The sequence below is a fragment of the Lentinula edodes genome, assembly GCF_021015755.1.
Source record: "Lentinula edodes strain Le(Bin) 0899 ss11 chromosome Unknown C8R40scaffold_45, whole genome shotgun sequence".
Classification (NCBI taxonomy): Eukaryota; Fungi; Basidiomycota; class Agaricomycetes; order Agaricales; family Omphalotaceae; genus Lentinula; species Lentinula edodes.
The window spans coordinates 42,744-69,798 of record NW_025764351.1 but is presented as its reverse complement, the minus strand read 5'-3'; the positions used below and the strand labels follow the sequence as shown (position 1 = coordinate 69,798).

Genomic DNA, 27,055 nt, shown 5'->3' with positions numbered 1-27,055 from the left:
TATATATGTTTGAACCTTAGTTTGAACACTTACATCTCTTCGTGCCGATATCCCCTTCATTTCCCTTCATAACTTATGATTCGACGAGTGGACGCGTGTCAAAAGCTTCTTAGTACGTTTGTACTCATATGCATGTCATTTTTGTTGTATGAACTCGTTGTGTCTTTTACTGGTAGATGATTGTTGTGTTTTCAATGATACTTGTTGCTGTATATATCTTTGGTACAGAAGTTATCAAGCGATTCATGAGGTCGAAGATGCGTTTCATCAAACTACAACTGCGCATGCGCTCTTGAATCCCGCTCGAATCTTCTTCCACTTTTTATGATCTGTTTGGTTGTTGTACGGTGTCTAGGTCAGATTGATCGACTTACGGCCTTGTACGGCCCCGTCCAAAGACGGGGTCGTCCCACAAGGATATGTGTACGAAGAAACTGCCGACTTCACTCATTAAATTGCAGGATCTCTATAAATATATTCTCTCTGATTCTCTCCAGCGTTTCGGGCTTGTTTCTGTAAGAACTAAGCGGCCCCCGTATACTGATAGTGATACCGACGGGTAGATTATAATAAAGATGATGATGATGATCAGATTTGCAGCTGTCGGTATAAAGGATGTCGAAGTTTTTCTATCCTCCAGAGCTGGTCTCTTATACACATTCACCGCTGATCGACTTACGACTTTTTATCTCACCAATTGTGTCCACATAGCCTTGGAAGGCCATCAGAGGTTCGATTTTCGCCACTTATCCCGTTACCTTTTCCTTACTGATATGATCATCATCCTGAAGAGTCTGATACATAATGTACATGATTCGCTCTCGTTCAGTGTTTGCTGTCGCTCTTGCCATTGGATCCGCTTCATCAGTCTTTGCCGTACCAATCAATACAACTGTTGTCGTTGATGGCGCACGGCTCGATTCCGTCCCAAAAATCCAGCAGTCTTCCGCCAGCGTATCCTGTCTCGCCCACCTTCATGAAACTTCTGAGCGACCTCACGCTGTTTTGGTCACCAGCCGCGCAGACAGTGACATGTTGTCCCGAGACCTTAGCATCCTTACTGAGACCAAAAACGTACGCTTGTGCTAGTTTTCCAGATTATAATATCCTCTGACTTGCTGCATATGCGGATGCTGCAGCGACGCTCAAATAAGGCAAGTCTGATATCTCATCTGGGTATTTTTCCCCCTCATTCAATTTCACGGTACCAGCCATCTGATCGTAGTTTGGGTCACGAACAGCTCCATGATTCGCGTACCAATGTCCGTCGTGCGGATGGTGGACCGTTGAAGCCTTCGAGAGTGACGAAGAGTTCGCCTTCAGGGGTGAAGAAGAAAGTAACTTTTCTTCAAAATCCGGTTTCTCAAGTAAAGATACTGGAAGCGCCCCCTCAGTCGTCTGAAGCGGCCCTCGCGGCTAAGAAGCTCGAGGAAGCCAAGAGAGCATCTCAGAAATACAACGAAGAATTGAGTGCTTTATACGATAAAATAAAGCAGCCAATGAGACCTGTCAGCCTTGGCAGACCTAGTGCAGGTAGGAAACCAGGAGGATCGCCAATACGACCCCTTACCCAGAAGAACGTGAAAGACATGACTAGCGAGGAATATCATGCACTTTTATTTGGGTATCGCAAACCCTCAAAAGATAAGCGGGGTCCAGTTAGGGCATAGATACATCGAGACAGCAAGAATATTTGCCACACCATGATTATCGCTGTAGCATTTGAAAGCAAATTCGCTTTATGCATGCTAGTTCACAATTCAAGGCTATGAAGTCCGTTCAAGGCTGACCCCTTGCTTTTATATCCCATGTCCCCATTCTTTTGAAGAACCCAAGCACTTTCCATGTCTTTGACATTCCTCAATCGCTGTTGAGGCCTGAGGAGTAGTATTCATTAGGGTGCCTTACTACAAAAGACACACTTCTCGAAGAGCTAATTTCAATGCGAGGAATTCAAACCATGTATGTACGATTGAAATGCAGGGAGTGAATGAAATCGCCAGAGTTTTGTTGCTGCAGGATCAGACTAAGATATTCAATGCAGCTTGTTGAGAGCGTTCAGTGAAAGCGATAAAGGATTACATAGTGGATTGCGGGCTATTACGGGCTTGATTCGGCTAAGTATATATTTGTTTTCATTACTCCCATTGATGGCACATCGGTCAAGGAATAATATCTTCTGATTGCGTATCTATATCCTGCTTCGCCATTCTGTCTCATAAATTTAGTTCACAGCATCAGCCAAAGATAATGTCACACACACCTGAAAGCCTCTCGACATTCGGATTTCAATTTAGCGTTCTTCCACTTTTGTCTTTTCGACTGATTAGCCACTAAATCTGCATCTAGTTCTACAAACGGTCGGCATCTACACAGCCCATCAAGCAATGAATAATATCCACGTACCATCGTCGTCCCCAAGGGGCAGCAGTTTTTCTATGCCCAGACATTGCCTTGATTGAAGTGTCAGATATTGCGAGGGAAGATCGGAAGGTAAGGCAACTCACCAAGAATGTTGTTTATCATAGAATCGTACAAAATGCAGCGTTAAATTTTTATTCTTCTTCTTCATACTCATATACATCTTCTTAGCCGCCGGCGGAACCGCTGGCTCGTCAATCCCAACAACGACTGCAGGCCACCAGGGGAAGGTATCTATGCACAATAAAATAGTTAGTTTGGGATCAAGCCGAAAGTGATAAGAGAAAAAGAAGGAAAAAAAGATCAAATATCGCATGATACACACCAGCTTTGGCCCAAACAAGGGTTCCTCCTTCCAGCTGTTGGTCAGGTTCAAATTCAGACACTTTAGCGAGGCTCTCCACTTCGGATGCTTTTTTGGATGTGGATGATATAGGTGGTATAGTTGCAGAAACAGCAGACGGCGCAGAAGCAACAGGACTTCTGGCTGCAGCAGATCTGTGGGACTTAGTACCAGTCATTTTGGAGGCCAGCACCGGAGGTACAGGCGGGGGTGGATGCGGTGTGAGCTTTCTAGTAGTAATCACAGCGGCATCTTCCTCTCCACCTTCGCTCAGTGAGCTCAATTCGGATTCGATTTCCATTCTCTCCTTTCCTTTTCCTGGAAGCGCGTTAGTATATGATTCTCGTTTTGATGATTCCAATTTCTGCTGGTTTTCCGTGTCCGTCTCTAGCGAGTAATTTAAAGGAAACGATCCGGACGTAGAGAACGGACCGACATCGAGATTCAGGATGGGTTCAGAAGTAGAAGCAGAAGCAAGAGAGCTACTGGCGAAAGTGGTGGCTACCTGTTCCAGTCCACTAGCATACCTAAGCTTGTCCCTCTCCGCCTTCCTGCGCATATGTTTCTCACGTCTAGTTACAGGCGAATCAAGCTCTTCAATGATGACTTTGCCATTGGCACCACGAATAATCTCCCCTATTCGAGGTAGACCGCTTGGCTCGATCGTGGGTTCGGCGACGTAAGTATTGGTAGTGGCGGTGATGACAGGAGTGAGTATGGTGTCAACAGCTGTGACACCCGTAGATTGGGCATCCGTTGGGTTTTCCCCAGGTGCAGAAACTATTAGCGGGACAGAGGGAGTATCGTATATATTCGTTTTGTGCCCGTTATCTTCATCGCTGACAGCAGCAGCAGCCTGCGATAAAGCACGCAATCCCGCCGTATCACTTCTGGTCGAATGAGGCGCAGACGAGGTTTGACCGGGGTTGAAGAAGGCGGAACCACTTCTAGAATTGAGTGTTTGATTGTCCTCCTCAGCAGTACTGAATACCGACAACTTCGAAGTTCCCCGATCTAGCCTCAGCTTCTTCCTTGGTGGCGGAAGAGAGGATGGATCCTGCACTGACACGAACGCAGAGGCAGGGTGAGGCGCAGGCACAGGTGGGGGCACTGTTGGAGCGCGAGTCCTCCGCTTCTGGTCCGATGGCAAGATCCAGCCACTATTGAACAGCTTGAACGAAGCTTGATTGTCTACATGATCTCTGAATTCTGGTACTGAAGGTGTTTCTACCGGAAGCCGTGACCTGGACGGACCAGCGAATGAAGAATAAGGGAGGTCTGCATTTGACAAGCCTTCCTCTTCTCCTGTCATCGCCGTGTATACTTCTCCCTCCGCTCCTTCCCCTCGGGACATCGAAAGCGTACTCTCCACGCTCGCTCCCACCGTAGAAGCCATAGCAGCAGCAGCCCTTGATCTTCTTGTGCGAATAACAAGGCGCTCGTCAGCTAGACCGGCGGCGGCCATCGCAGCCTCCACTTCCGCTCTGTGCGCACGTTCCTCTGCCTTCTTGGCCTTGTACCGTTTATATTCCTCGCTCCGATCAGGTCTCTGGCGCTTCAGCTTAGGCGCTTTCGGTCCTTTGTTGGGCGCTTTGCGGGTTTGGGGAGGAGGTGGCGGTTTGAGAACAGGTAGCTCGATATTGATCAGGGAGGAAATTGGGTCAACGGATAGGACGAGTGAGCTTTCGGCTCTGATTGCTTCGAGGGAGAGAAGGAGTTCCACGAGTTCTAGAGGAGGTTCGAGATTTCCTATGGGTGATGTTGAAGGGGATATAGGAGTATTCTCCATCTCCATTTTTACAGTAGATTCGATTGTTTTGACAAGCGGCTCGCCAAGGGTAGACAGAGCCTGCTTCGTATACGCATGCTCAAGCTCCTGCAAGATTGGCATTGCAGAATTCAATATCTTCTGAGCAATCTTGTAAAATGGAGATCCAGCTTTGTTGTATGTTGTCGCGTTGACTAGGACGAGTTCAATATCGTTCTGAGCAAGGAGAGCCAAGTCAGGGGATCAAAAACCGACGTCCAATCAATCAACTCACCCTGAAATCTTTGATATCCCAATATTCATGTCGGTCCAATTTCGCATCGATCATTGACCAGCACATTGGTTGGGTTATAACATCGAAGTAGTCGGGGACGTCCACTTTGTTGACGGGATTCTTAAAGTAGTCGTGTTTATCATATCTACATCATACGTTAGCAGCGCCGAACCTCACGACAAACCAGAAAATATCGAGAGAAGACGGAGAACAACGGTTGAAAGAGAACAACGGTTGAAAGAGAATTGCGCACCCTGTGATACGCTCAAACGCAAGCCTCAGCCTGGGTTCATGAGGGTACACGGTTTGCGTAAGGACATCCTGAATGATCTCCATCTGCTGAAGCTTTCGGCTTTCCCGTTTCCAAGTGAGCGCGGACAATTCCCGAAGTTTTTCTAAATCTTGTTCAAGTTGACGAAGTTGCTACACAAGAGAACCTGGTGAGCTCTCGAACAAAAGACAAGCACACAAGGTATATATCGACACACCCCCAATTTTAACCCTCTTTCCTCCTCACTCTTTAACTTTCCGTTCCCTGCAGCAGCAGCGGCGGCCGTCCAAGGTTCCAAATGCAACCTCTTCAACAACGGTGCACCCCTTCTCGCTTCCCTCTTCAGACTCCAGTATTTGCAAACCATAAGCAAGAAGTCAGTGCGTTTCCTGAGATTGATTTTCGATATGTACTGCGTGATCCTGTCGACGATGATCGCTGGAACTAGCGGAGGACCGGGTTTGTAGGTTTTAGCATAGGCACGAGCAGATTTGGACCCTTTAGATGAGTGGTTCTTTTCATCTTCATCATCTTCGTCGGCTTCAGCAGCTAATGCCGCTTCGCGAGCTTCTTGCTGTTCTTTCTGAAATCAGTCAAAAGGTGCAGAAATGTGAGTGAAAGGTTTCCTGGGAAGTCTATGAGGAAGGCGCGCTTACAGGAAGATGCTTATCGCAATAGCATGTTAAAGTGACGCTTTCGGCTTGAGTGCTCTTCATAGGCAGGAGGAGCTTTTCGTTCCGGGCGCATGTGGTGTGAAAAGCGAGAAAACAGGAGGTTTTAGCACATTGGATACAGGCGCCTTCGCGGATATCACAGATACTACATTTCTGAAAAGAAGAGGTTTCAGAGCGTGAGCATTGCGGTAATCGGAGAATGGGGGCAGCATACCAATTTCCACCTCTGTTTGGATATTTTGTCCACGCCGATAACAGGCTCCATGAAAACTTCGTTGGCTACGCGCGTCTCTGGAACCCATATTGCGCAAAGAAGATGTACCCATTCACCGTTGACGGTTTGTTTGAAGGCACCTCCTTCGTTGGGACATAGTATGCAGGTCTATGGTAACGTTATACAGTGAGCGCGATGTCGAGCTGAAACAAGGAGTTAAAAAGATTTAAGATTATAGATGAACGTACCACAGGATTCTCTGGAGACACGGTACATTTTCGACAGAGCCACTGGCCTTCAGGGATGTAAGGAACGCCGTAGCAGTCTATAGTTCAGCCTTCGGGTGAGGAACCATTACGTTTGGATGGCGCAAAACACACCTTGGTGGACAGCGAGGTTACATCCATCACAAAACACGATAGCATTACTATTCTCTCCTTCAGAATCATCGCAAATTGCACATGTGGAATCTTCAGAGGGCATTGCGAAATCTGCTTTGGGCATGTTCTTGGTCTGACAAATGTATGAAGAGTCAGCTCCTACATATTGGTCTGAAGACGGCTGGAAACGCACTAAGTCGAACCATTCCTTTTCCAATCGATCCATAATGATCTCGAAGGTTTCATAGGATATCTTGTCCATTTGCTCCTTCCGCCTTTCAGCGTTCAAGTTGTCAAGCCATTCTTTATCTGAAGTTATGTAATTTGAGCAAAGTCAATATTAGGGTGGCAAGGTACAACATACCTTGCTCGTCCATATCATACTCGACCTGTCTAGCAAGTTCAGCCTCCAATGGCTCTGATAGAGCATCATTCAGCGCCGATGCCAAGTGCTGAAAGTAGAATTCGAATTTAATCACCAACATGTCGAATGTAATGTTCTGGACGTTCAAAGTCAGAGAAATCATTATCTATATGTACGACATGTAGGGTTCAGAGCATTGTAAAAAATCGAAAAGCACTGAGCTCACAGCCATAAGACCTTGCCTGTCGATCATCTACGCCAGTTGTCGGTAAAGTGAGGTCGTCGTCGATCTTTTGGAAGGAAACTCGTGGGAGTTCTGTAACAGCTAGAGACGGAGCTGTAGAGGAAGAGGCGCGAACCCCCCTAGCCATAGTAGATTATTGTGCAGTGCAAGTTTTAATAGTAATGGTCACAGTAATCCTTCTTAAGCGCCCGCACTTCTGGAGCGCTAAACGCGAAGTGCGTCCTCGGCTCTCATGTTCATTCCATCTTTAAAAATAGACTGGAAGTTACCTATTTCCAGTGTCGGTTCTTTCCTTTCCTTTCCAGTGCAGATCTTCTCTCATTCGATAACTCTAATTCAATAATATGATTATGAATAATCACAGGAGGGAACGAACCCCTCTTCTTCTCTTTCATGGATTCTAGCAGTATTTTAGCCCGCGAGGCCACCCTCCCGATAGAATTTCCCGATACCCGGGCCCTCCGGCGGAATGTACGTGCTCACTATCTGCCTATCCTGTGACTTATCTGCTCGTGTTCGACGCAATGAGACCAAAACCAGAACGACTGCTCGCACGATCTCACACAGTCAATTTCGAACACATCTTCGCTCGAACCCGAAATCATCATGGATTTAAGAAATAGTTTGTTGATTCCACTCGGAAAGCAAGTTTTATATAATCTTTGAACGGTTCATTTTCTTTTCCGGCCTGCATGGCCTGTGACAGGAGCGTCGGCTTATTCCAAGATGTTAATGCACTCCTGCACCCAATATCTTGACAAAGTTTGAGCACATGCAGGTGGTCAAGAACTGGCATGAAGAGGCTCTGCCTCTGCATAGGGGGGCTTTCTCTCTCACTTTCCTCAAAGATCTCTTCGGATCTACATACTCATATCAGCCAATTCTGTGGAATATCCTGTCGGTATCCGCTAATTGCTACAAATTCAAAAATTCTGCAATACAGGCACAACATGAAAACAAGTCCAATTCAATTCAATCCACTTACCGTTGCAAAGGACCCCCGACAATCACCTATGATCCATGATCCTGGTGCGGGTAGAAAGTGTATGAAATTTTTGAAATCCATGAGTTCAAAATGGGTAAAAAAGCCCCAAATTTTTTTGAATCCATGATGCAAAAAATAGGTAAAATTTGAGCAAAATAAAGATGGTTGATGTCTACATGGGTAAAAACTACTACATATGTACCAGGATTGAACAACAACAGACCTCATACTCGGACATTTCAGCATAGGTAATTCATCATTCTCCCCTGATTCTCCCCAACCACTACACCATGCCAACACACTTACTCCCTTATTTCAAGTCCTATTGTACTTTAAAATTGCCTTATTCTCAGAAATCTGGAGAATCTGTGGGAAAATTTTTCCATTTTGGCTGCCTGATGCCTCAAATGGGTAAAAATCGGGGACATTTTGAACTGTGAGGCAAAAGTGGGTAAAATTCAGCATTTTGCGATTACTAAAAGTGCGGGTAAAAATCCAGTTTTCAGGATCAGGGATTTTGGGGGATTGTCGGGGGTCCTCGTTGCAATAAGACAATTCAACCCAGATTCAACCTGTGGGTCAACGCACCAACTTTCAGACTTAATCAAACAACTTTCGGTGCCATCCGAGTTTCCTGAACCCTCAAACCATCCTGGCCAAAATATCGTCTGCTTTCGAAGCTCCAGCAATCGTTAGCTCGAACCCAGTTTCCAATCCCATTGACATATTGTGCAACCTGTCTGTCAATTTCTGAACTCCACATGGGTAGTTCCTTTACTGCTCTCAAGAACTCCAGCTCTCTTTCCCGATGATAGTGCCCTACCCATTCCAATGCCTCATGTAAATCCAACTTGAGCTCCATCATCACCCCAGTGATGATGTTGTGAGATCCATCTCCACGAGCTTGTTCGACGTTAAAGGAGTATATGTCCTGTTTGGTAAAATCAGTTTTATTTGGGGTATTATTCATCTATGTACAATCACTTCCAAAATACTGTGACTAACTTACGTTTCCCAAAGCAATTATGTCGACAGCACATCGAGTCAAAGTTTTCATTGCCGGGTGGGATATGACATGATCAGAAAGGTCTAAATCCAGTTCCAAAAGAGCAAGTGACGGGTAGACCCCAGCTGCCAGTCGCCGGACCTCAAGGTAATCTTGAATTGAACGGACTTTGTTGCCGGATCGATCTCGAGCTTGTTCCACAACTGACAATACATATTCATGACATGCATGCAGAAAGTGGGCTTGGCAAGATGGGGTAACTATTGACATGGTATTTGCCCAGAATCTGCATGTATATATCAAGGAGATGATAATAAGTATGTGTCAAGATAGGATGAATAGTCATTGGAAGCTTGCCAGGGACACCTAGCAAGCAACACTAAGAAGAAGACTCACGATGGTTCGGGAGTAAACAGGCAAAGGATCTCGATTGATACAGAGAGGTATGAGAACAGGGAAAAGGAAGAGATGATGGTGGTACCAGTCTAAGTCTATCTAATCGTACGCAGACGGTATATATAGGTCTGGTACGTATGATGTCAGTAACGCATAGGAGGTAGGAACACGTGGGCATGCTTCCACTCTCCCCACCTCTAAAACACAAAGAGGTAGAAAAAAATTCAATCCAACCAGTGCCCAATAAATGATAAGTAAATCTTAAGTAAAACCAGCACCTTGTCCCTAGGACGCCGTGCCTAACAGTGAGAAGTAGAATTTCCAGAGCCTAACCTTCCACAAGACCTTCCCAGACGTCGAGGGCAGCACATTCTTCCAGAGCACTGCCCGGTTCCCAGGAGTCGAAGTCGGGTCCGTAGCCCTTCCAGCGAATAAGGTATCGACGACCACGACCAACCTTGCGTTCGTCCAAGATACGGTCCACTTCCAATTCGAGAATACCGTCTGCAGTCACGATCGGTCCTGGGCGAGGGAATTCGCGGCCAGGGAAAAGCGCGCTGTCATTGGCTGTGTAAGCCTTCAATTCATCAACATGGAAGGTTGGGAAGATGTTCAAGTTCGGCGGCAGCTCCAAGGTGTAAGCGGAGAACTCAGGGTGTACATCAGTAATAGTATAAGGTCCATCATAACGGGGAAAAAACTTCGCAGCGCGTTTATCTCCCTTTTGTTTGTACTCGTTCTTTCTATGTTTCATTTTGAGTAGGACACGTTGACCCAACTGGAAGCCAGGATCAGCACGACGGTGATGATTGTGAGAGCGCACCTGATCGAGCTTAGCACTGAGTAAATTGTCTTGAGCCTCTAGTACATCGACCTGAATAGCAGTAAGGAATTCGTGTGCATCAAATTCATCAGTCGACGTGTTAGTGGGCAAATTGGGTACAATAGGAGGGATAACACGGGGTGAGAAACCACTGCGTAGTTGAAACCCGGACAGACCAATAGAGGAATTAACGGTGTTCATATATTCAAACCTGATTCTCGGGAGTGCTCGTTTCCAACCCTTTTGATTTCGTTCAACATGGTAGCGCAGCATTTGAATAACGGTTTTGTTAGTCCATTCGCTGGAACCATCAGATTCAGGGTGGTACGAGGTCGACATTCGTAGGCGTACGCCAGCGAGTTTACGGAGAGCGTCCCAGAATTTGGAGACGAACAGGTGATCGCGGTCAGAGACGATATCTGTTGGTAAGCCATTTTCACAGTACCAGTTGTCAAAGAAGAGTTCAGCACATTGAGCAGCTGTAAGGTCGGTACGGCAGGGAATAATCCTGATGTCAGCGCCCAATCGGTCTGTGATGGTTAGTATACAGTTAAAACCTTCATCCTCTGGTAACGGCCCAACAAAGTCCATAGCTACTGAGGAGAAACACTTTTCGGGGATAGGGAGTGGGTGTAGCGGACCTGCTTTCCGCTGAGTGGAAGACTTGTTACGCTGGCACTCCTCGCATGCGGGGATGTAGGCTTTTTGGAGGTCACGCCGCATGTGTGGCCAGTAGTACGCATCTCGCAAGGAAGCATATGATTTATCAAACCCAAAGTGTCCGAGGTTATCGTGGGCGATACAAAAAAGCTCTTCGCGGATGCTGCCCACGCGGGGAATGATAAGTCAATCACCAATAAACCATAGTTTAGTTTCTTTGTCGAAACGGACCAAAGGTAAACTCAAGGACATGGAAGGGAGGTCTTTACACCATGCGTCGTCTTTGTATCCTGCGCGAATTTCTTCCAGCAGAGAGGCATCCGCAGTGATGGTGAGAGTAGTGGCGATGACATCTAACGGAGGGGGTGCTTGGGCAAGCGCAGACGCACCACTCCAGGTAGAGTTGGGGAGGACACAGAGGATAGGTAACTCATCTTCAGCCTCAGAATCTGCGCAGTAGGCATATGGGTGTCGAGAACCACGTAGCGCATCTTCGGCACGTTCGAAGGGTGTTAATGTGATGTCCAGGTCGCTCCGACGAGACAAGGCATCGGCAACGGTGTTTAATTCGCCCGCCACATACACTATTTTGCAGTCAAATTGCGAGAAAAACTCCATCCAGCGCGCTTGGCGTCGTGACAAGTCCGGTTGCGAGTGAAAGTTTTCCAGTGTCCGGTGGTCGGTCATAATGATGAATGGTACTCCAAGGAGATCAACCCGCCACTTCTTGAGTGCACGGATGATGGCGAGCATTTCTTTTTCATGTATGGGGTAGTTAAGTTCCGCGCCTTTGAAGGTAGACGAGTCAAAGGACACCGGACGGGCAGTCTCCCAAGAGGTCCCGAAACTCAAGACAGCACCGCTGCACTTGTCACTGGCGTCTGTTGTTACAAAAATTTTGTGGGTATCGAGCTGGTCGTGGTCAATGACAGTCAGGCATTCTCTACTTGATACCAAGACCTTGATAGCCGTGAAAGCACATTCATGCTCCGCGTTCCAAGGCAAATTGTCTTTGTCGGGGGTATTAGATGCCAGTTTAGTGAGGATCTCCGTTTGCTCAGCCAGGCGGGGCAGGAATGAGGCGATGTATCGAACGAGCCCGAGGAAGGAACAGAGTTCTTTCAATGTTTTAGGCGATGGCCAGTCCATAATACGAGTGACCTTCTTATCGTCGGCCTCGATTCCCTCGGTCGAAATTGTGTGTCCTAGGAAACGCACCGAGAAGGAAAATAGTTCACACTTTTTGGGGTTGCAGTACAGAGAGGCGTCGCGCAAGGCCATGAGTACTTTCTCCACATTAGCCTGATGTTCGGCAACACTATTAGACCAGATGATTATATCATCCACGTAGACATAGCATATTTTACCAATAAGGTGGCGTAGAGCCGCGGTTACATGCCTTTGGTGGATTGCAGGTGAGTTACGCAGACCTTGCGGCATAACAGTCCATTCATAGAGTCCGAAGGGTGTGGTAATAGCCGTGAGCTTAATGGAATCTTCATCCATGCGAGTCTGGAAGAACGAGTCTGTCATGTCAATTTTGCCCCAAATTTTTCCCTTAGCACAGTCGGACAGGATGTCATCTATACGTGGCAAGGGGTGGGCATCGATAATCGTATTGTCATTAAGTTGGCGATAGTCAGCTACCCAACGCGGCAAGGCATTAGGATCCGCTTTGGGGATAATGAAGGACGGGGAGGCATACGGGGAGTCTGAATGTCGAATCTTACCAGAGTCTAGGTGGTTTTGGATCAGAGTTTGCCATGCAGCACGAAATTTCCGTGGACAGCGGTATGAACGCGCAGCAATGGTTTTGGAAGCGTCCTTGAGTTCGATTTTAGCAGTGACAGAGGTCGGTAGATCATCCACATGTGGAATAGGCTCGAAGATAGTCTTGTATCGCCGTTTCAATGCTTCTTCTTTACCTTTAAGGACGTCGGATACAGACAATTGGTCAATTCTCCTTGTAATAGAAGCTATGATATCAGATTCAGTAGGTCTCGGAGTCATGGAACATGGCGGGAACTTTGGGCGTATCAGGTTGCAAGCTTCCTCTAGCTGAGGGGCTAACCGCCTACGTGCCTTGCGCGCACGATTCTGGACCTTTGTTAGAGATGCTTGGACAGATTCGAAGGATTTCAATTCAAACGGACGTTTACGAGGTACAGGCAGTGGAGACAACAGATTATAGCCAGAGGCTTTGTGAACACAAGAGCAAGACGAGTAGTCAATTACAATGTTATTATGGGACAACCATGGCAGTCCAATGAGAAGTTGAGTACACAGGCCAGGTGCGATGATGAAAGGAATGGAACGAGAAAGAAAAATACCATCCGTGGAGCTCACTTTGAGATTGATGTATTCAGTAAGTGCCGGGACTTTCGAAGTATCCCCACCACCTTGAAATGCGGCAGAAACCTTTTCCGGTTGCGGTAGGCGCAGACGGGGATACCCAAGGCGGTCAGCTAGGTCTGGGTGAATCAAAGCTAGGTGAGCACCGTTATCAATTAGAGAGTTAACGATGACAGGGAGTTGAGCCTTAGGCCCAGATACATGACATTTCCATCGCAAGTGGGGTACACGGAATGGGGCACTTACCTCCTCTTCGGAGTCCGTCCCAGAACCAAGTACAGCAGATGGAATGATTGATGCAACAGCATCTTCGTCATCCTCGGTGGCAATGGTAGCAATAGTAGTGATACGAGCTTTCTTATGTCCATCTTGGCTCAGACCTCGCAGCTTTCGGGCAGCCTCTACGTCCGCAACAGTCAGTTCTTTGTAACCAGTGCCATTCGGGATAGCGAATTCATGTTCTTCGCTCGAGGTACGGCATTTCACAAAGAACAAATGACATTTGAAACATCTGTCATTTTCCCCCAAGAGGCGGCGTTCAGTAGCAGTGAGAGGAGAAAGTCTTCCCCATGGAACTGTGTTTTGTGAGCCTACAGTGGAACCATTCGTTTGACGTTGAGCAGGGCGGTTGCCAGCAGACGAGGATGTGAACGGCGTATTAGCGCGAGAACCGGGTCGCAAACGAATCATTTGTTCAGCCATTTGACGAGCCATTCGCAGTTGAATGTGTCGGCTATGGTCAAGCGATTGCAGAGCTCTCGTGAAGGTATCGAAGTCTTTGCTATGGATTCCGTGGTTCGGGTTGGAAGCTTGGTCTTCGACTTCCTTCGTGAAGGCATGTGTCACGAAGCAGCAGAGGCGGAGTGACTAACGGAGCGGGAAAGCGGAGCGACTAAGCAGAACGGCGAGGCGGAGCAACTGAACACAGCAACAAGGCGGAGCGACTAAGCAGAACGGCGGCAGGCTGGTCCCGGATAATGACAGAGATATATTGAGTATCGTAGTCATAGGTAATAATAAGTAAGCACATACCTGGTCCCAGATAATGACAGAGAGGTCAAGATAAGGGACCAGGCTGTGGAGGGTTGGCTATATATACATAATCCGGTCTGCGAGAAACAACGATGTAATACTGTACAGTTTAGGAACAAGGAAGGTGGCGGAAGCCAGTAGAAGGAGAAGATGGGTCAGGTGGATCAGTAATCGATGGGGGTTTGACAGTGATGGGATGATGTATCATACAAGTAAAGGCGTCGAGACGGTGAGAAAAGGAAAATGATAGGGGCTGCGTACTTTATGACAGCATGGTAGAGACCCGGGTCAATGGCAGCTTCGAGCATGCTCTTGAGCGATTCATCAGATTGGTAGCTTCTGGTGCCCTTCAAATAGCCATTCAGGATTAGCAAGCTAACCGCAAGATCGGAGGCTGATGTAGACAAATCCTCAGGCATGTGTACGGCTCGCATCTTCCGGAAGGTCGAATCACGCCAGTCAGGATCCAAAACACGGTCTCTGACAGTAATGAAGAAATCCTCGAAAGAAAGTTCGGAAAACTTCTCACGGTTCTGTTCTATCCAGTTGGAGACTCTCGGGTCCTCCCAGACATTCAAGCATCGGCTGACGTAGTCAGCGGGGATGAGCTTGCAGTTATTGGTGAGGAAGATACGAAGGTCCTTCTTCGCGGCCTCCAAGGTCTCAATAGTGATCTTCCCGACAGTCATAGTGCCTGGCATGCCACCCGTAGAAGGCTTCCATTTGGCATAAGTGACTGATTCGTCGAGGAATGATGACAGAACAGAGGGCATTGTAATGGGGTTGTAAGCTGGTGTGTAATATTCGATGTCAGAGTCAGAGTCGTCACTGAGGTCAGGAGTTCCTGGAGTTGTGGTGAGAGCGACGGACTCAAATCCAACGGCGAGGTCAGTTTCAGTGGGACAGTAAACGGCGAGATACGTTTCGTTTGCGAAGGGCAGTTCGGTGAGTGAGGCGAGATTTAGAGCTGCTACAGCAGCGCGGTGGCGGGTGAGAATTGGAGCCACGGTGTCCTGCATGGCAAAGCAACGTGTCAGCAAAACAGGTGGCGGGTGCAGGTGGCAGGTGGCAGGTAAGCCGTGAGCGGCAGTGAACAATACAATTTATGAAGATACGTAAGGTAACTTCGACACGGTGCAAGTTATGTAACACGGCTATATGCGCAAAAAAATTGTGCAAACGAAATGGCGAGAGGGATAAAATATCTTATCTCCTCAAGCTAGGTTTTAAGAGGGGAGAAAGAGAACCAGGGCGATGTTTAAAAAAAAGTGGAAGCTTGCCAGGGACACCTAGCAAGCAACACTAAGAAGAAGACTCACGATGGTTCGGGAGTAAACAGGCGAAGGATCTCGATTGATACAGAGAGGTATGAGAACAGGGAAAAGGAAGAGATGATGGTGGTACCAGTCTAAGTCTATCTAATCGTACGCAGACGGTATATATAGGTCTGGTACGTATGATGTCAGTAACGCGTAGGAGGTAGGAACACGTGGGCGTGCTTCCAGTCATGAATCTCACTCAGCTGCCATTTTTCTCAATATCGAGCCTCCCTTTATATTACAGCATTTGTGAGGGTTTCGCAGTCCATCCATGATCTCTATTCCCAATTGAGCAACCACAATTTCGTTTTCAACATCTGTATATTCATCAAAAACAAAAAACACATTCATCAAGTCTGCGCCTGCCCGGAGTTGAGCTATTGATCAGGGGAGGAAGGGTTAGGTTACAAAAGTCTAATTCGGGTAATTGGAAACCAGCACTTGCTTTTGCTAAAATATGGATACGCCAATGAGGCTAACAGTGCTAAGGGGACAAATAACCATAATCATGGAAATCAAGAAATACATTAATGTCTGGAACTAGGACTAGAATTATACATACCAAACTCACACTTCTCGAATGCATTTTGAGCTTCGGGAGAGAATGGTTGAAATCCTTCTAACCATAATTGAGAGTCATGCTTGACTTGATCATAGTGTACATTGAGTATACGCATCCAAGGCCAATGGTCAAGTGTTTCGGGAAGCTGGAGGTGCATAGTGCTTTCAATGGATTCATTCAAGCATGCCTAGAAGCATTATATACTCAACGCTTCTAACTTTTTTAATTTAGGGCCCGGGGAACTGTAAGCCTGTGATGGAGGACGAGGTCAATGGTATGGATCTTGACTGGTCAACATTTGATTGCACCCAAAGTCCACTATCAAGGAGAGGCTGCCAATCGTGGAAGATAACGACTCACTGCAGAAGGTACTGTAAGTTCGGGACCATGCGCCCTGAAAAACTTCGAGAAGCATGCAATGAATACCGCTTGTCGAGGGCTCTGGATCTCAGTGACAAGTTTGAGGGTGGCGTATCACATTCCAGAGTCCAAGCACTATGGAGATAGTGTAAAGTCCATCTGTGTCCGGTAGGATCTTGCAGAAGAGATAGAATGAAGAATTAAATTGCGATCCTGACGAGACACGACTCATAACACCTACTGAAGAACTGTTTGCCTAACGTTGGGCAAGCAACGTGAACTCCCGGGTGTTCTAAGGTCTAGAAGAGCTGGATACACACCAATCATGGTTGCCAGTCTTTACTAGTTCAAAACAAGAATGCAACCATTCACAACAGATCTAGGAGATCATCCTCCGCTAAAATAACACACAGTCTGAAACCAATCGATTGATCGAGGCCTGTCAGAACTAAAGTGTCTGGCGTTGTCAAACTTTTTCTTCAGCGAGGACTTCGAAATGAGATTTTCGTTCGCTTTGCGCCCATGGGGATTCTAGTGGTTGTACGATAACACTTGCCTAGAGAAGGGGGGCAATCTCACTGCCGCTTGTATATCCAGTGCAGCAGGATTGAACGTCTGGACCTTCATATATGCCTCGTATATCGTTCTGTTGTCCGCGTCGTGGTTATGTAGTTGAAGAAATAGATCAGTACGAAATAGATCAGTAAGTCATGTGCCTCATATTTCGTCCTCTTGCCATTAACCCATGTCTGTTTTACTCGAAACTTCGCTCGGTGACCTCGTCATCGACCTCGAGGTGGATCTATGTCCAAAGACATGCGAAAATTTCCTCAAATTGTGTAAATTATACTACTATAATTTAAATGCATTCTTCAATGGTGCGTGATTCATGCTTGAAATTCTGTGGACCCAACTAAGTAAGTATCTTACAGTACAAAAAGACTTTCTCGCTCAAACCGGGGATCCCACAGCAACCGGGACAGGAGGAGAATCTATCTGGTCGTATATAAACAACAATTCACAATCATCCACGAGAACCGTACCGCGTTTTTTTACTCCCGAAATTCTTCCCAAACTCAAGCACCAAACCAAAGGCACCGTATCCATGGCCGTTGCTCCCCCGTCCGAATCCGGGGCTTTAGGCGGCTGTGCCAGCCAATTCTTCGTCACCCTCGCTGACAGCACAGAATACCTCGATGGAGTCCACGCCGTATTTGGACATGTCGTCGAAGGACTAGATACTCTAGATAAACTCAACGAGGTGTTTGTGGGGAAAGATTTCCGTCCAATGAAAGATGTGCGGATACGACACGTCGTTATACTCGATGACCCATTTCCTGATCCTCCTGGGTTGGAACCTCTGATTCCATCAAATCCACCGACAAAGCCACCGGATGCTGGTTCGAATTCGTTCTTTGGGATTGGTGAAGATGAAGATCCGTTGGCTACTTTGCCCGAAGAGGAAGAAGAGAAGAAGCGCAGAGAGGCTGCTGCGAAGAGTTCTGCACTTACACTGGAGATGGTTGGTGATTTACCTTTTGCGAATGTTCGTCCGCCGGAGAACGTGCTATTCGTCTGTAAGTTGAACCCGGTGACGAGAGACGAGGATCTGGAGTTGATTTTCTCGAGGTTTGGGGTCATAATGAGTTGTCAGGTTATCAGAGACAAGAAGACGGGGGACAGTTTACAGTATGCCTTTATCGAGTTTGATAAGAGGGAGGATGCGGAGCAGGTTTGTTTCACTCGACTGGCTCTACTCAATATATGCATTAACCATAATCCCCTTCATAGGCCTACTTCAAAATGCAAAACGTTCTTGTAGACGACCGCCGTATATGGGTCGACTTTTCGCAATCGGTTGCTAAAGCAAACGACTACTGGTCCAACGATATAACTCGCGGTCCCGGGAAGAAGCGAGGACTCGGGCTTGGTTCTGGATTTGGTGGACGCGAGGATCTGGTTCAGACAAGGCGGTACCGTGACGACGGCCATGACAAGCGTGAAAGAGGAGGAGGGCGAGGAGAGTATGGTATGGTCTTCGATGTACCATCTAGCGATTCGCGGCGGAAAGACCGAGATAGAGATTCGAGGAAACGGAGTCGTAGTCCGGAGAGAGAAAGGAGACGGAGTGCTAGTCCAAGGTGGAACGACCGGCGGGATAGGGATAGGGATAGGGACTATGAGCGGCGGAGAGATAGGAAGAGATAGTTCAAACCCTCGTCCGTTCAAATGGTTTGTACCGACGACTCTGTATCTTTTTGGTATCGTTTAAAACTCTGATCAGATTTAAGGATGTCTTCGAGGGGATACTCTGATGACAATGCCCCGCGTTCCGTTTGACGAAAGTTTACATCCTGCTTGTGCGCCATGAAATATGTATGTGCATTGTGGGCGATGTGTGGGCGCGCGCGCGCTGCATGGCGTTGTCCAGTATTCTGATCACTCTTTTTCTCGAGCTTCCGTCGTGCCTACCGCTTTCAAAAATCTCACTGCTGACGAGGCACTCTCAGCTGCTCGATCCTTTGCTGGTGAATACTACTCACAGTCTCCACTCACCTCCATCGTCCCTCACGATGACCAAGGTTGTGGTAGCTCTACTTTCGTTGTAATCTACGCAGACGGAACCAAAGCCGTAATCCAACTTCACGATAGCCCTGTCGACCCCGAGCTAGCGCAATGAGCTCGGGGTCGACTAGGCAATATTGTTCCGTTAGTGCGTACGGTCCAGGCGACTCAAACGTATCATGCATACGGGTATGCCTTGAATCGACGGGTATCGGTGGAGTCCGTTTTGACTTCTCTCGAGGACGACATAGGTGTCACTCAGCAGTTGGGGGAGATATTGACAAAACTAAAGTTAGACCTCCCAAATGACGATGTTGTAATTAATCACATTATCCCTCGTTTAGAAAACGTGTTGGAGAATGGCATGCCGGACGTTGAAGATGCTGTGATACTTCGTTCACGGATCGAGAATCTGCTGTCGAGCACACAACCTCCAGAAGCTTCCTTTGACACTTTGCCATATCGACATTAATCCTTTCAATGTGAGATTTACTTTCGATTTTTGAATAAATATCATGTATTCTCAGGTTATCATTGATTCTACTCCTCCACGTATCAAAGGTCTCATCGATTGGGAAGGTGTGACTCTCCTCCCATACGGTATCAATGCCTACCAAATCCGTCTCATCGCCGTCGTCAACCGCAAGCGCGTGGATTATCCTGAATCAGAAACGGCCGTGCCTATTGCAATGGCTTTTTGGAAGACCTTCACAGCCGCTGGAATAAGCAGAACTCAAAGCTACTCAAAGCTGCTGTACTCGATTCCATGTCCATCGGCTTAATTCTTTCCCCCTATTTCTTCGAGGGTACTGGCATACCTAAAGAAGAGCAGGTCCAAAACGCTGTTGCGCGTCTGGATTGGCTAGAGGAGATATATCAGCCGCTTTGCACTTAGAGATCAGATATTCGCAGTCATTGCTGTGACTGGGGGAATTTGGTTACCACATCTTTCTACGAGTGAATTCGCACTAGTCGTGATTGACATTCTGACTGATGAAACGTGTTTGTGTTGAGTTTTTTCGTTCGTGTCTGCTTATGAGCTTAGAAAGTGCTTACATAGAACTAAGAAATGTACTGATAAAGTAGTGGATACATACCGAGAAGAGCGCGAGAAGATGGTGGCTTTGTATCTGACCGTGAGGGCCAAAATAACGCTGCTCCTTCAGCTGAACACATGAAACTTGTTCCCTTCTTTTCTTTGCGTGTACATTGTGCTCTTCTTATCGAATTCTAATGTCCAAGTCGCAGGATTATCCAGATTCCTTCGAGCTGATGGAAGGAGTCACTATGGTGAGGCGTGATACTACTTCTACATTCACACCATTCACCGCCAGCTCAAAATTCTTTTTGCTTCACCCATCACACTCGTCTTCTACCAAATTCAAGACTTTCGAGCCTCAAGTCCGCATTGTCAAGATTAGAGGTGCCCCAGACGATGACATCTTCCGGGTCCCATCCCACTGGCACGAAGATCACGATGAGATAATGACTATTTACGAAGGAAGACTTAAGATTACTCTTGGAGGTCAAACAAAGGTGTACACGCCAGAGAGTGGCGAGGTTTTCATACCAAGAGGTGTTCCTCATTCAATAGAGAGCTTTACAGCGTATTCAAAAAACCTTGTCAGTAGCGTAAAAAACGAGATAAAATAAAATAAAATCGAAAAGGTACCCGACGTTTTAGCCGACCGCTTGGAGCCGCTTGGCGAGCGCGCTGTCACTCGCGCCTTTCAACAATGTAGTATGATCGTGGATCTTTTGCTTCTGAGGTAGGACTAACAGATGCTGATGCCTCTGGAGAGTCTGACCGTGCCGGGAGGAGCTCCATCGACATTGTGATCTTGAGTGGACTTATTACCCTTTGTTACCTCCACCCTCTTCCACCACGGAAGATCGTTGTCGAAAGGCGTGAGTGACAGCGCACTCGCCAAGCGGCTCCAGGCGGTCGGCTAAAACGTCGGGTACCTTTTCGATTTTATTTTATTTTATCTCGTTTTTTACGCTACTGACAAGGTTTTTTGAATACGCTGTAATAAGTTGATTTCGTTCGTTTTGGGATTTCGACAAGGTTGGTTCTGGTCGCATGGATGAGGGGATCGATCGATGGCGAACTCGAGCTCCTCTCAGTGCAATTAACGCACCCCAATATTGGGGACATGCACCTCCAGGTGGCGCCCTGTTGCGCCATGAGGATGTCCTTGGTCCGACGGATCTTTCAAGTTAGCGTCGGGAAGAGACTTTGACGTCCGTTTTAATCTGCTTCATTCTTTCTTCCACCCTTTCAAATTGCTTGAGCTGGCCTCAGCATCCACAGACATGCGACCGTCATTCTCTCTCATTTTTACAGTCCTCGCCATCTTCACTTCTGCTGTAACAGCCGTTGACTTCGAGATTGGTGTCCGCTACGTAGACTGCCAAGGGCCATGGGTGGGAAGTCGACTTACTCCAAAAAGTCCCTTTCTAGACGTCGCCACTGCGGCGGGGGCTCGAGATTATCCAAGGCCAAGGATGCGACCTTTCAGCCATCGATACTGTATCTATTTCATCAAACCCATGCCTGCCATCTGCACTGTCTTTCTATATATGATCAGCGAATCCGAACCTCACACGTTGCATAATGAGTTGGGATGGCCCGAGAAATTCGAGGTACGCGACCAATTGCTCCTTGAACGGGTGGAGGTGGTATGTTAAAAGGAGGAGAAAACTAGGTCAGTTACTTGGCTTGTACTTGTATTCAGACTCACGAATCCTGTCACGCCATAGGAAGAGGCCAAGGGATTAGATCGATTAGAGCAGAACCTAGCAGAACGGACCTTGTAAAATGCAATGACTGGATGGACAAACTTGATTACCTGGCATAATTAGTGATCGGCTTTCTACATAGTGAGTTCAATACAGAATATCTGTAAGATATGCATATCAATAACCTGGATACATGCGATTGCAGGCCACTGCACCACCGTGCATGGCAAAAACTCGGCTCCTTTTTTGGGGGCTATTAAATATTATGGAATCAAATAAACGGGGCGCCTTACAGGCGCCGACATTGAATGTTTTTTAAGAATGAAATAAATACATGAATTACAGTATCTATAGAGTAACAGGGGGTAACTGAGTGAGATGCTGTGAGACGAGAAAAAATAATTGTGACAGAGTCACAGTCCCGTGATATCCCGTGCCGGTCACAAGAATTCAATACAATTCAACTCAGTGTTACATTTGGCCGAATAAGGCGAAACTACTGCCATAAAAGGAAATTATTTTTGTATGAAGTACCGTACATAAGGACGATACTTCCGTAAACTACAGCCTCGTAATTTATGGTAGGTTTATGATAACTCCTGATGAAGATTAAGCCCTACTGAATTTGTGCTATAATTTAAATGTCATGTACTCAAGATGACACGTTGGAGACAAGAATCCGAGAGGTATCTTACTTCCTTTCCCCTCTCTCCCCTCCGCCCCTTCGAGTCCCCTCCTTCCTTCCTTGGGCCAGTTATAAATTTAAAAATCGAAAATACTCGGAGGTCCTGTTGGGCAACGTTTAGTTTTCGAGACAAAACAGACATCACAACAGAAAATTAAATTAACTCACTAACTCCAATCAAACCCAAAACAACAGTAACCAGGGGGAGAATGACAATGAGTGAGCACGTCACTGAAGATATTATCCAAACCACTGGAGGCTGGGTAGCAATAGCCAGACACTGGACAGATGCAAAGAAGCACAGAACACCCCAAAACATGGCAGTTCCTGCTGCATCACAAATTGGTGTCACGTTCCGGATATGTCGATAGGAATAGACTATCAAGCTGGCTTGAAGCTCGACACTCTTCAATCGTCTTACACCCTCTGGAATCTGAGAACTGATACCATTGCTATCTCTATGCATGTCTTGCATATTCTGCAACACATTCAAACGAGCTTCGCATTTTGCAAATACCCATTGATAGAGATCACTGAACATAATGTGAGACCTCTGTCCTCGAGCATCTACAAATCGGAGTAAGTAGAAGATTTCTTCAATTTGCTCAAAAGAAGCATCTTCTATGGCAGTCAGCTGTTTGTCGATAGTAGTTATGTGGCGTTGGAGGATCGCAGAGGCCAGTAAAGCTAGAAAAGCTGTTATCACATCCAACAGCACACCTGCAAATCCCAAAGCATTTGTTGCAATCTGAATGTTTGTGGAGTTGTCCTGATACGAGATTGCAATTATTTGAGACTGAACCGCAGCTAGAAAAGTTGCCTGAGTACAGATTCAGTGAGTACCCAGTGAACCATAGTTCACAAGTTCGACCACCCACAATCGTTGCCTCACTGCTGAGTCGCCCAACCTGATTCTTAGCAGATTCCCAGTCCGATGTTGTTTGAACAGATAGGAATTCAGACAAAAACCCAATCTAAATGTTTGTGAGAAGGGTATTCTGAAGGATGCATGATGATATATTCACAATTATAGGAAACATTTTGGGGATCCCAATTCCGAACGTTCCATATTCACTCAAAAAGTTGGAGAAGAGTCGCAGATGAACCCCTAGTCGCCACGGGAAGTCTTCAGAGTTCATATGAGCTATGGTATTGAGACAAAGTAGGAAAGTCAGGCGGGTCAAGTCAGAAATTTCTGGGACACTTTCTATTACGACAGGCATTTACTTGCCTTGTGGCAGTCATGCATACGTCAATCTTTGAAAGGATGAATGCGCAGAACATGTGATATTGATTGCACCGAAAATCTGTTTATCTGCCAAAGAGATCCAGCGACAGTGAAGTAGAGTCTCAAAGTCATTGTTTGTTACAAACTCTAATCTCACAGTTCTAGGCGCAAGCTTTTGGCGGTGTTCTTGTGCTTGGGGCATCGGGATGAAGGTTGCGGGATGCAGTGATCCCCGGATATGAATAGGTATGAATGGCACCCGTAAGTAAGTACCAGGTAAGTTTATCGATCAAGCATCGAGCGCCACTCCTAAACAAGTCAAATTAAAATGTGCAAGCAGGGAATAGCATGAAACAAATGAAAAAAAGTATACTGACCATAAGTATTCGTCAGATTCACCTTGAAGAGACCCTCGATTGGATCCGGATCTTATCTCGATGCGTGCACAAGGGTGTACCTCATAATGGCTTATAGTCAGGTTTATAATGAACTTGTCCGCCTACACCAAAGGATATAAACTAGAATAACCTAAGGCCTACCCTCACAATTGCTTCAGGCTTTCATATTTCAAACGATAACCCAGCAAAGGAGCGATATACCCGCCAAGTATACTCACAAACTGAATAAATAAAGTATGAATATTGTATGCAGAATATGACAAGGTTGCACAACCGAAGTCGAACGAACTTACAGCTTTTTCCAGCAGAGCGATGTGTATTGAAAACGCAGGATATCCATCACCATGATAGAACACTTGCATCATCGGGACTAAGCCTCCTGAGGCTAGACCTCCTGGAATTGCAAACAGATTTCGGAAGAACAGTTCTTTCTTATCGAATTCCTGGTGATGTGCAAAGAAATCAACCATGGACTTCAACTCAACACATCAAGAGGTTAACGTACAGTTGGATTGGTCCGCTCACTGGCCAAGCATGCTTCTCCTTTACAGCGTATTCAAAAAACCTTGTCAGTAGCGTAAAAAACGAGATAAAATAAAATAAAATCGAAAAGGTACCCGACGTTTTAGCCGACCGCCTGGAGCCGCTTGGCGAGTGCGCTGTCACAGGACCCCTGTTTATGGTAGGGGACGTTGGTTCCAGATTCGGTCAAAAATCGACCTGATTTGGCATGTATGTTGGTAAAATTTTCGGTCAAGAATGAATGATTCGGGCTGGAGCCTTGGCACAAATTTCGGTCAAAATTAGTCAGGTTTTGACCACTTGTGCAGTGTGAATGTATGAATTCTGGCCTATTCTGGCATACATACTGTGATAGATCCAGAGTCCTTGGTTCAAAATTTAGAACTGAGCTCAGAAAACCATTTCCACTGCATTTCGTGAATTTCGAGACATCACTAAGCGTGGGCGCCAAAATATGTCTGGATCTAAAATTCGGTCAAATTTGGGGTCCGTCGTGAGGTCAGTTGCAAAATTCGGTCAAAATTGGAGGATTTCACGAAAAAAACTTTCGGTCAAAATCAAGCTCATTTGGAAGGCCAAGGAACTAACCTCCCCTACCATAAACAGGGGTCCTGCTGTCACTCACGCCTTTCGACAACGATCTTCCGTGGTGGAAGAGGGTGGAGGTAACAAAGGGTAATAAGTCCACTCAAGATCACAATGTCGATGGAGCTCCTCCCGGCACGGTCAGACTCTCCAGAGGCATCAGCATCTGTTAGTCCTACCTCAGAAGCAAAAGATCCACGATCATACTACATTGTTGAAAGGCGCGAGTGACAGCGCGCTCGCCAAGCGGCTCCAAGCGGTCGGCTAAAACGTCGGGTACCTTTTCGATTTTATTTTATTTTATCTCGTTTTTTACGCTACTGACAAGGTTTTTTGAATACGCTGTAAGCAGTGCGCAAATTTTAAACTTCGTAGCATATTCTATCAAGTAAACCTACCATAAACATCCCATTTATTGATAATATTACCCTCCTGTCCGTGACTTCTTCGCAGTCCAACTAAGCTATGTATCCATTCTGATTTTCTATATTATCCGCACCGCCCAGAATTCAATGTAATGCTCCCCAATCTCCGGACATCCCCTGTCCACATACCCGTCCCCGAAGTAGATTCTCAGGGAAAAATGACCGCGGAAGAGTTCCATGACTTTGGGGAGGTTATCCTCCTTCTGTTTCTCCTCCATTGGATGGTGGTCGAGGAAGTTAACGTGGTTTTCACTATCCTTTTCAGAGAACCCGCACCATACTCTACGGATCGCGAACTCTCCGAACGAGTCTACAATATCCCCGAGGGATCCATCACCTACAATGTGTGCACCGGCATAAAGGCTTCTGCAGATCGGTGTAATAGTAGCAGTAGTAACGGGAACCGAGGCAATAGAGGAAGACGACTCCATCACATCGACATCCAAGCCATGGCATCGTGAAGTAGACTCCGAAGAGGACGATAACGGGAACAAGAAGCCACCATCTCCAATTTCTCGGATATCATGCAGACCAATTCCAAGTCGCTCGTCAGTCACCGGATCTTTGATCAACTCGGTTTGGATGAACCCATTCCGGGAATGGCGTTCGGTATTATCAGGAATAAAACATCGTGCATCCGGGGAGTTTGTCGTTGTTCCGGTCAGTAGGTCGTACAATATCCGATAAGCATTCGAAGGACCTGAGTCAGTTCCCAAGTCTGGTTCATTGAGCCTCGATAAGATGTTTGGCGGTATGCAGCCAGAGGAAGTAGAAAATAGATGAAAGTCTCCTGAGAATTGAGATAATGGGAGAACAGAGTTCCGGGATGATCTGCAATTGGTTGAAGGAGTGGATCGAGGGAAAGAAGGAGGAGAAGGATTGTAATTCGGAACAGCGCGTGACGGCAATGACTTGACTGGGCGTGGCCATGGCGCGCGGACAGCACGAGTTTTTTGGGTGTAAGAAACGTTCCCCATAGAGAGGACACGTCTTAGATGCTCTGTAGGTGCTAGATATATGTTTTGTACAGTGCGCTAACCAAAATATCAACATCCTAACCACAGATAACGTTGAAAAACCACACACACACCCAGCGACAGTACACGTCGGATACAGCCTGAGGCTGTTGATACAAGGTATTCCGTGCTCGTTTCGTCGGCCGAGATTCTTCATCATCACTAAGATCCACATCCACTCCAGTTTTCCAGTAAGCCCCTTCTCTGAGTACACCATGGACACAACCATTCGAGAGCGTGGTAGTTACCATGATGTAGGTTGCTTACGGTGTGTTCCCAAACTGTAACTGAGATGTCGCTGAGGTAGATGACGCGTCGATGGACAGAGAAATAAGAAATCAAGAAGTCCTTTTGACGCGCCGGTTCTCTTTTTGTTGGTTGTATGGTCGTCAAGGAACGGGTCAACAAAAGGTGAGAGAAAGTTAGTGGCAAACAAAAGGA

At 46.6% G+C, this 27,055-nt stretch overlaps 8 protein-coding genes across 8 annotated transcripts; 4 read left to right on the top strand and 4 right to left on the bottom strand.

Annotated features, from left to right (window-relative positions):
• The first annotated feature begins 631 nt into the window (after window positions 1–631).
• Window positions 632–2,034, top strand: C8R40DRAFT_645099 (uncharacterized protein). The gene is made up of 4 exons (XM_046235753.1): window positions 632–730; window positions 792–1,074; window positions 1,140–1,154; window positions 1,212–2,034. The coding sequence occupies exons 2-4, from the start codon at window positions 805–807 to the stop codon at window positions 1,668–1,670; spliced, it is 744 nt and encodes a 247-aa protein (XP_046081479.1). The 5' UTR covers window positions 632–730; window positions 792–804; the 3' UTR covers window positions 1,671–2,034.
• On the bottom strand, window positions 2,002–7,142 carry C8R40DRAFT_1126424 (uncharacterized protein). The gene is made up of 16 exons (XM_046229022.1): window positions 6,936–7,142; window positions 6,825–6,875; window positions 6,710–6,763; window positions 6,539–6,654; window positions 6,346–6,478; window positions 6,214–6,290; window positions 5,966–6,133; window positions 5,734–5,904; window positions 5,295–5,660; window positions 5,060–5,229; window positions 4,807–4,951; window positions 2,747–4,748; window positions 2,508–2,655; window positions 2,407–2,453; window positions 2,264–2,351; window positions 2,002–2,211 (listed from the first exon to the last, which is right to left on the bottom strand). Exons 1-16 carry the CDS (start codon window positions 7,078–7,080, stop codon window positions 2,163–2,165), a joined length of 3,930 nt encoding a protein of 1,309 aa, XP_046081478.1. The 5' UTR covers window positions 7,081–7,142; the 3' UTR covers window positions 2,002–2,162.
• Window positions 7,143–8,542: 1,400 nt separating this feature from the next.
• Window positions 8,543–9,229, bottom strand: C8R40DRAFT_1057179 (isoprenoid synthase domain-containing protein; the record flags this gene model as incomplete). Its single annotated transcript, XM_046225130.1, has 2 exons — window positions 8,543–8,869; window positions 8,948–9,229. Coding segments are annotated over 2 exons (609 nt in total), but the record flags the coding sequence as incomplete, so codon positions are not given.
• Window positions 9,230–15,578: 6,349 nt separating this feature from the next.
• On the bottom strand, window positions 15,579–16,248 carry C8R40DRAFT_1258098 (uncharacterized protein; the record flags this gene model as incomplete). The annotated part of the gene is made up of 3 exons (XM_046233791.1): window positions 15,579–15,903; window positions 15,935–15,970; window positions 16,074–16,248. The coding sequence occupies 3 exons, from the start codon at window positions 16,243–16,245 to the stop codon at window positions 15,722–15,724; spliced, it is 390 nt and encodes a 129-aa protein (XP_046081476.1). The 3' UTR covers window positions 15,579–15,721.
• A 917-nt stretch (window positions 16,249–17,165) lies between these two features.
• Window positions 17,166–18,754, top strand: C8R40DRAFT_1126405 (cyclophilin-like domain-containing protein). The gene is made up of 3 exons (XM_046229021.1): window positions 17,166–17,326; window positions 17,381–18,180; window positions 18,240–18,754. Exons 1-3 carry the CDS (start codon window positions 17,194–17,196, stop codon window positions 18,654–18,656), a joined length of 1,350 nt encoding a protein of 449 aa, XP_046081475.1. The 5' UTR covers window positions 17,166–17,193; the 3' UTR covers window positions 18,657–18,754.
• A 14-nt stretch (window positions 18,755–18,768) lies between these two features.
• On the top strand, window positions 18,769–19,908 carry C8R40DRAFT_1163155 (uncharacterized protein; the record flags this gene model as incomplete). Its single annotated transcript, XM_046230340.1, has 6 exons — window positions 18,769–18,808; window positions 18,905–19,104; window positions 19,177–19,408; window positions 19,437–19,495; window positions 19,541–19,690; window positions 19,741–19,908. The coding sequence occupies 6 exons, from the start codon at window positions 18,769–18,771 to the stop codon at window positions 19,906–19,908; spliced, it is 849 nt and encodes a 282-aa protein (XP_046081474.1).
• A 235-nt stretch (window positions 19,909–20,143) lies between these two features.
• C8R40DRAFT_1268070 (uncharacterized protein) lies at window positions 20,144–21,833 on the top strand (the record flags this gene model as incomplete). Its single annotated transcript, XM_046233982.1, has 5 exons — window positions 20,144–20,303; window positions 20,400–20,636; window positions 20,783–20,921; window positions 21,361–21,695; window positions 21,777–21,833. The coding sequence occupies exons 1-5, from the start codon at window positions 20,247–20,249 to the stop codon at window positions 21,831–21,833; spliced, it is 825 nt and encodes a 274-aa protein (XP_046081473.1). The 5' UTR covers window positions 20,144–20,246.
• A 761-nt stretch (window positions 21,834–22,594) lies between these two features.
• C8R40DRAFT_1175616 (uncharacterized protein) lies at window positions 22,595–26,865 on the bottom strand (the record flags this gene model as incomplete). The annotated part of the gene is made up of 5 exons (XM_046232357.1): window positions 22,595–23,260; window positions 23,319–23,414; window positions 24,360–24,509; window positions 25,673–26,632; window positions 26,689–26,865. 5 exons carry the CDS (start codon window positions 26,863–26,865, stop codon window positions 22,595–22,597), a joined length of 2,049 nt encoding a protein of 682 aa, XP_046081472.1.
• Between the last annotated feature and the right edge of the window lie 190 nt (window positions 26,866–27,055).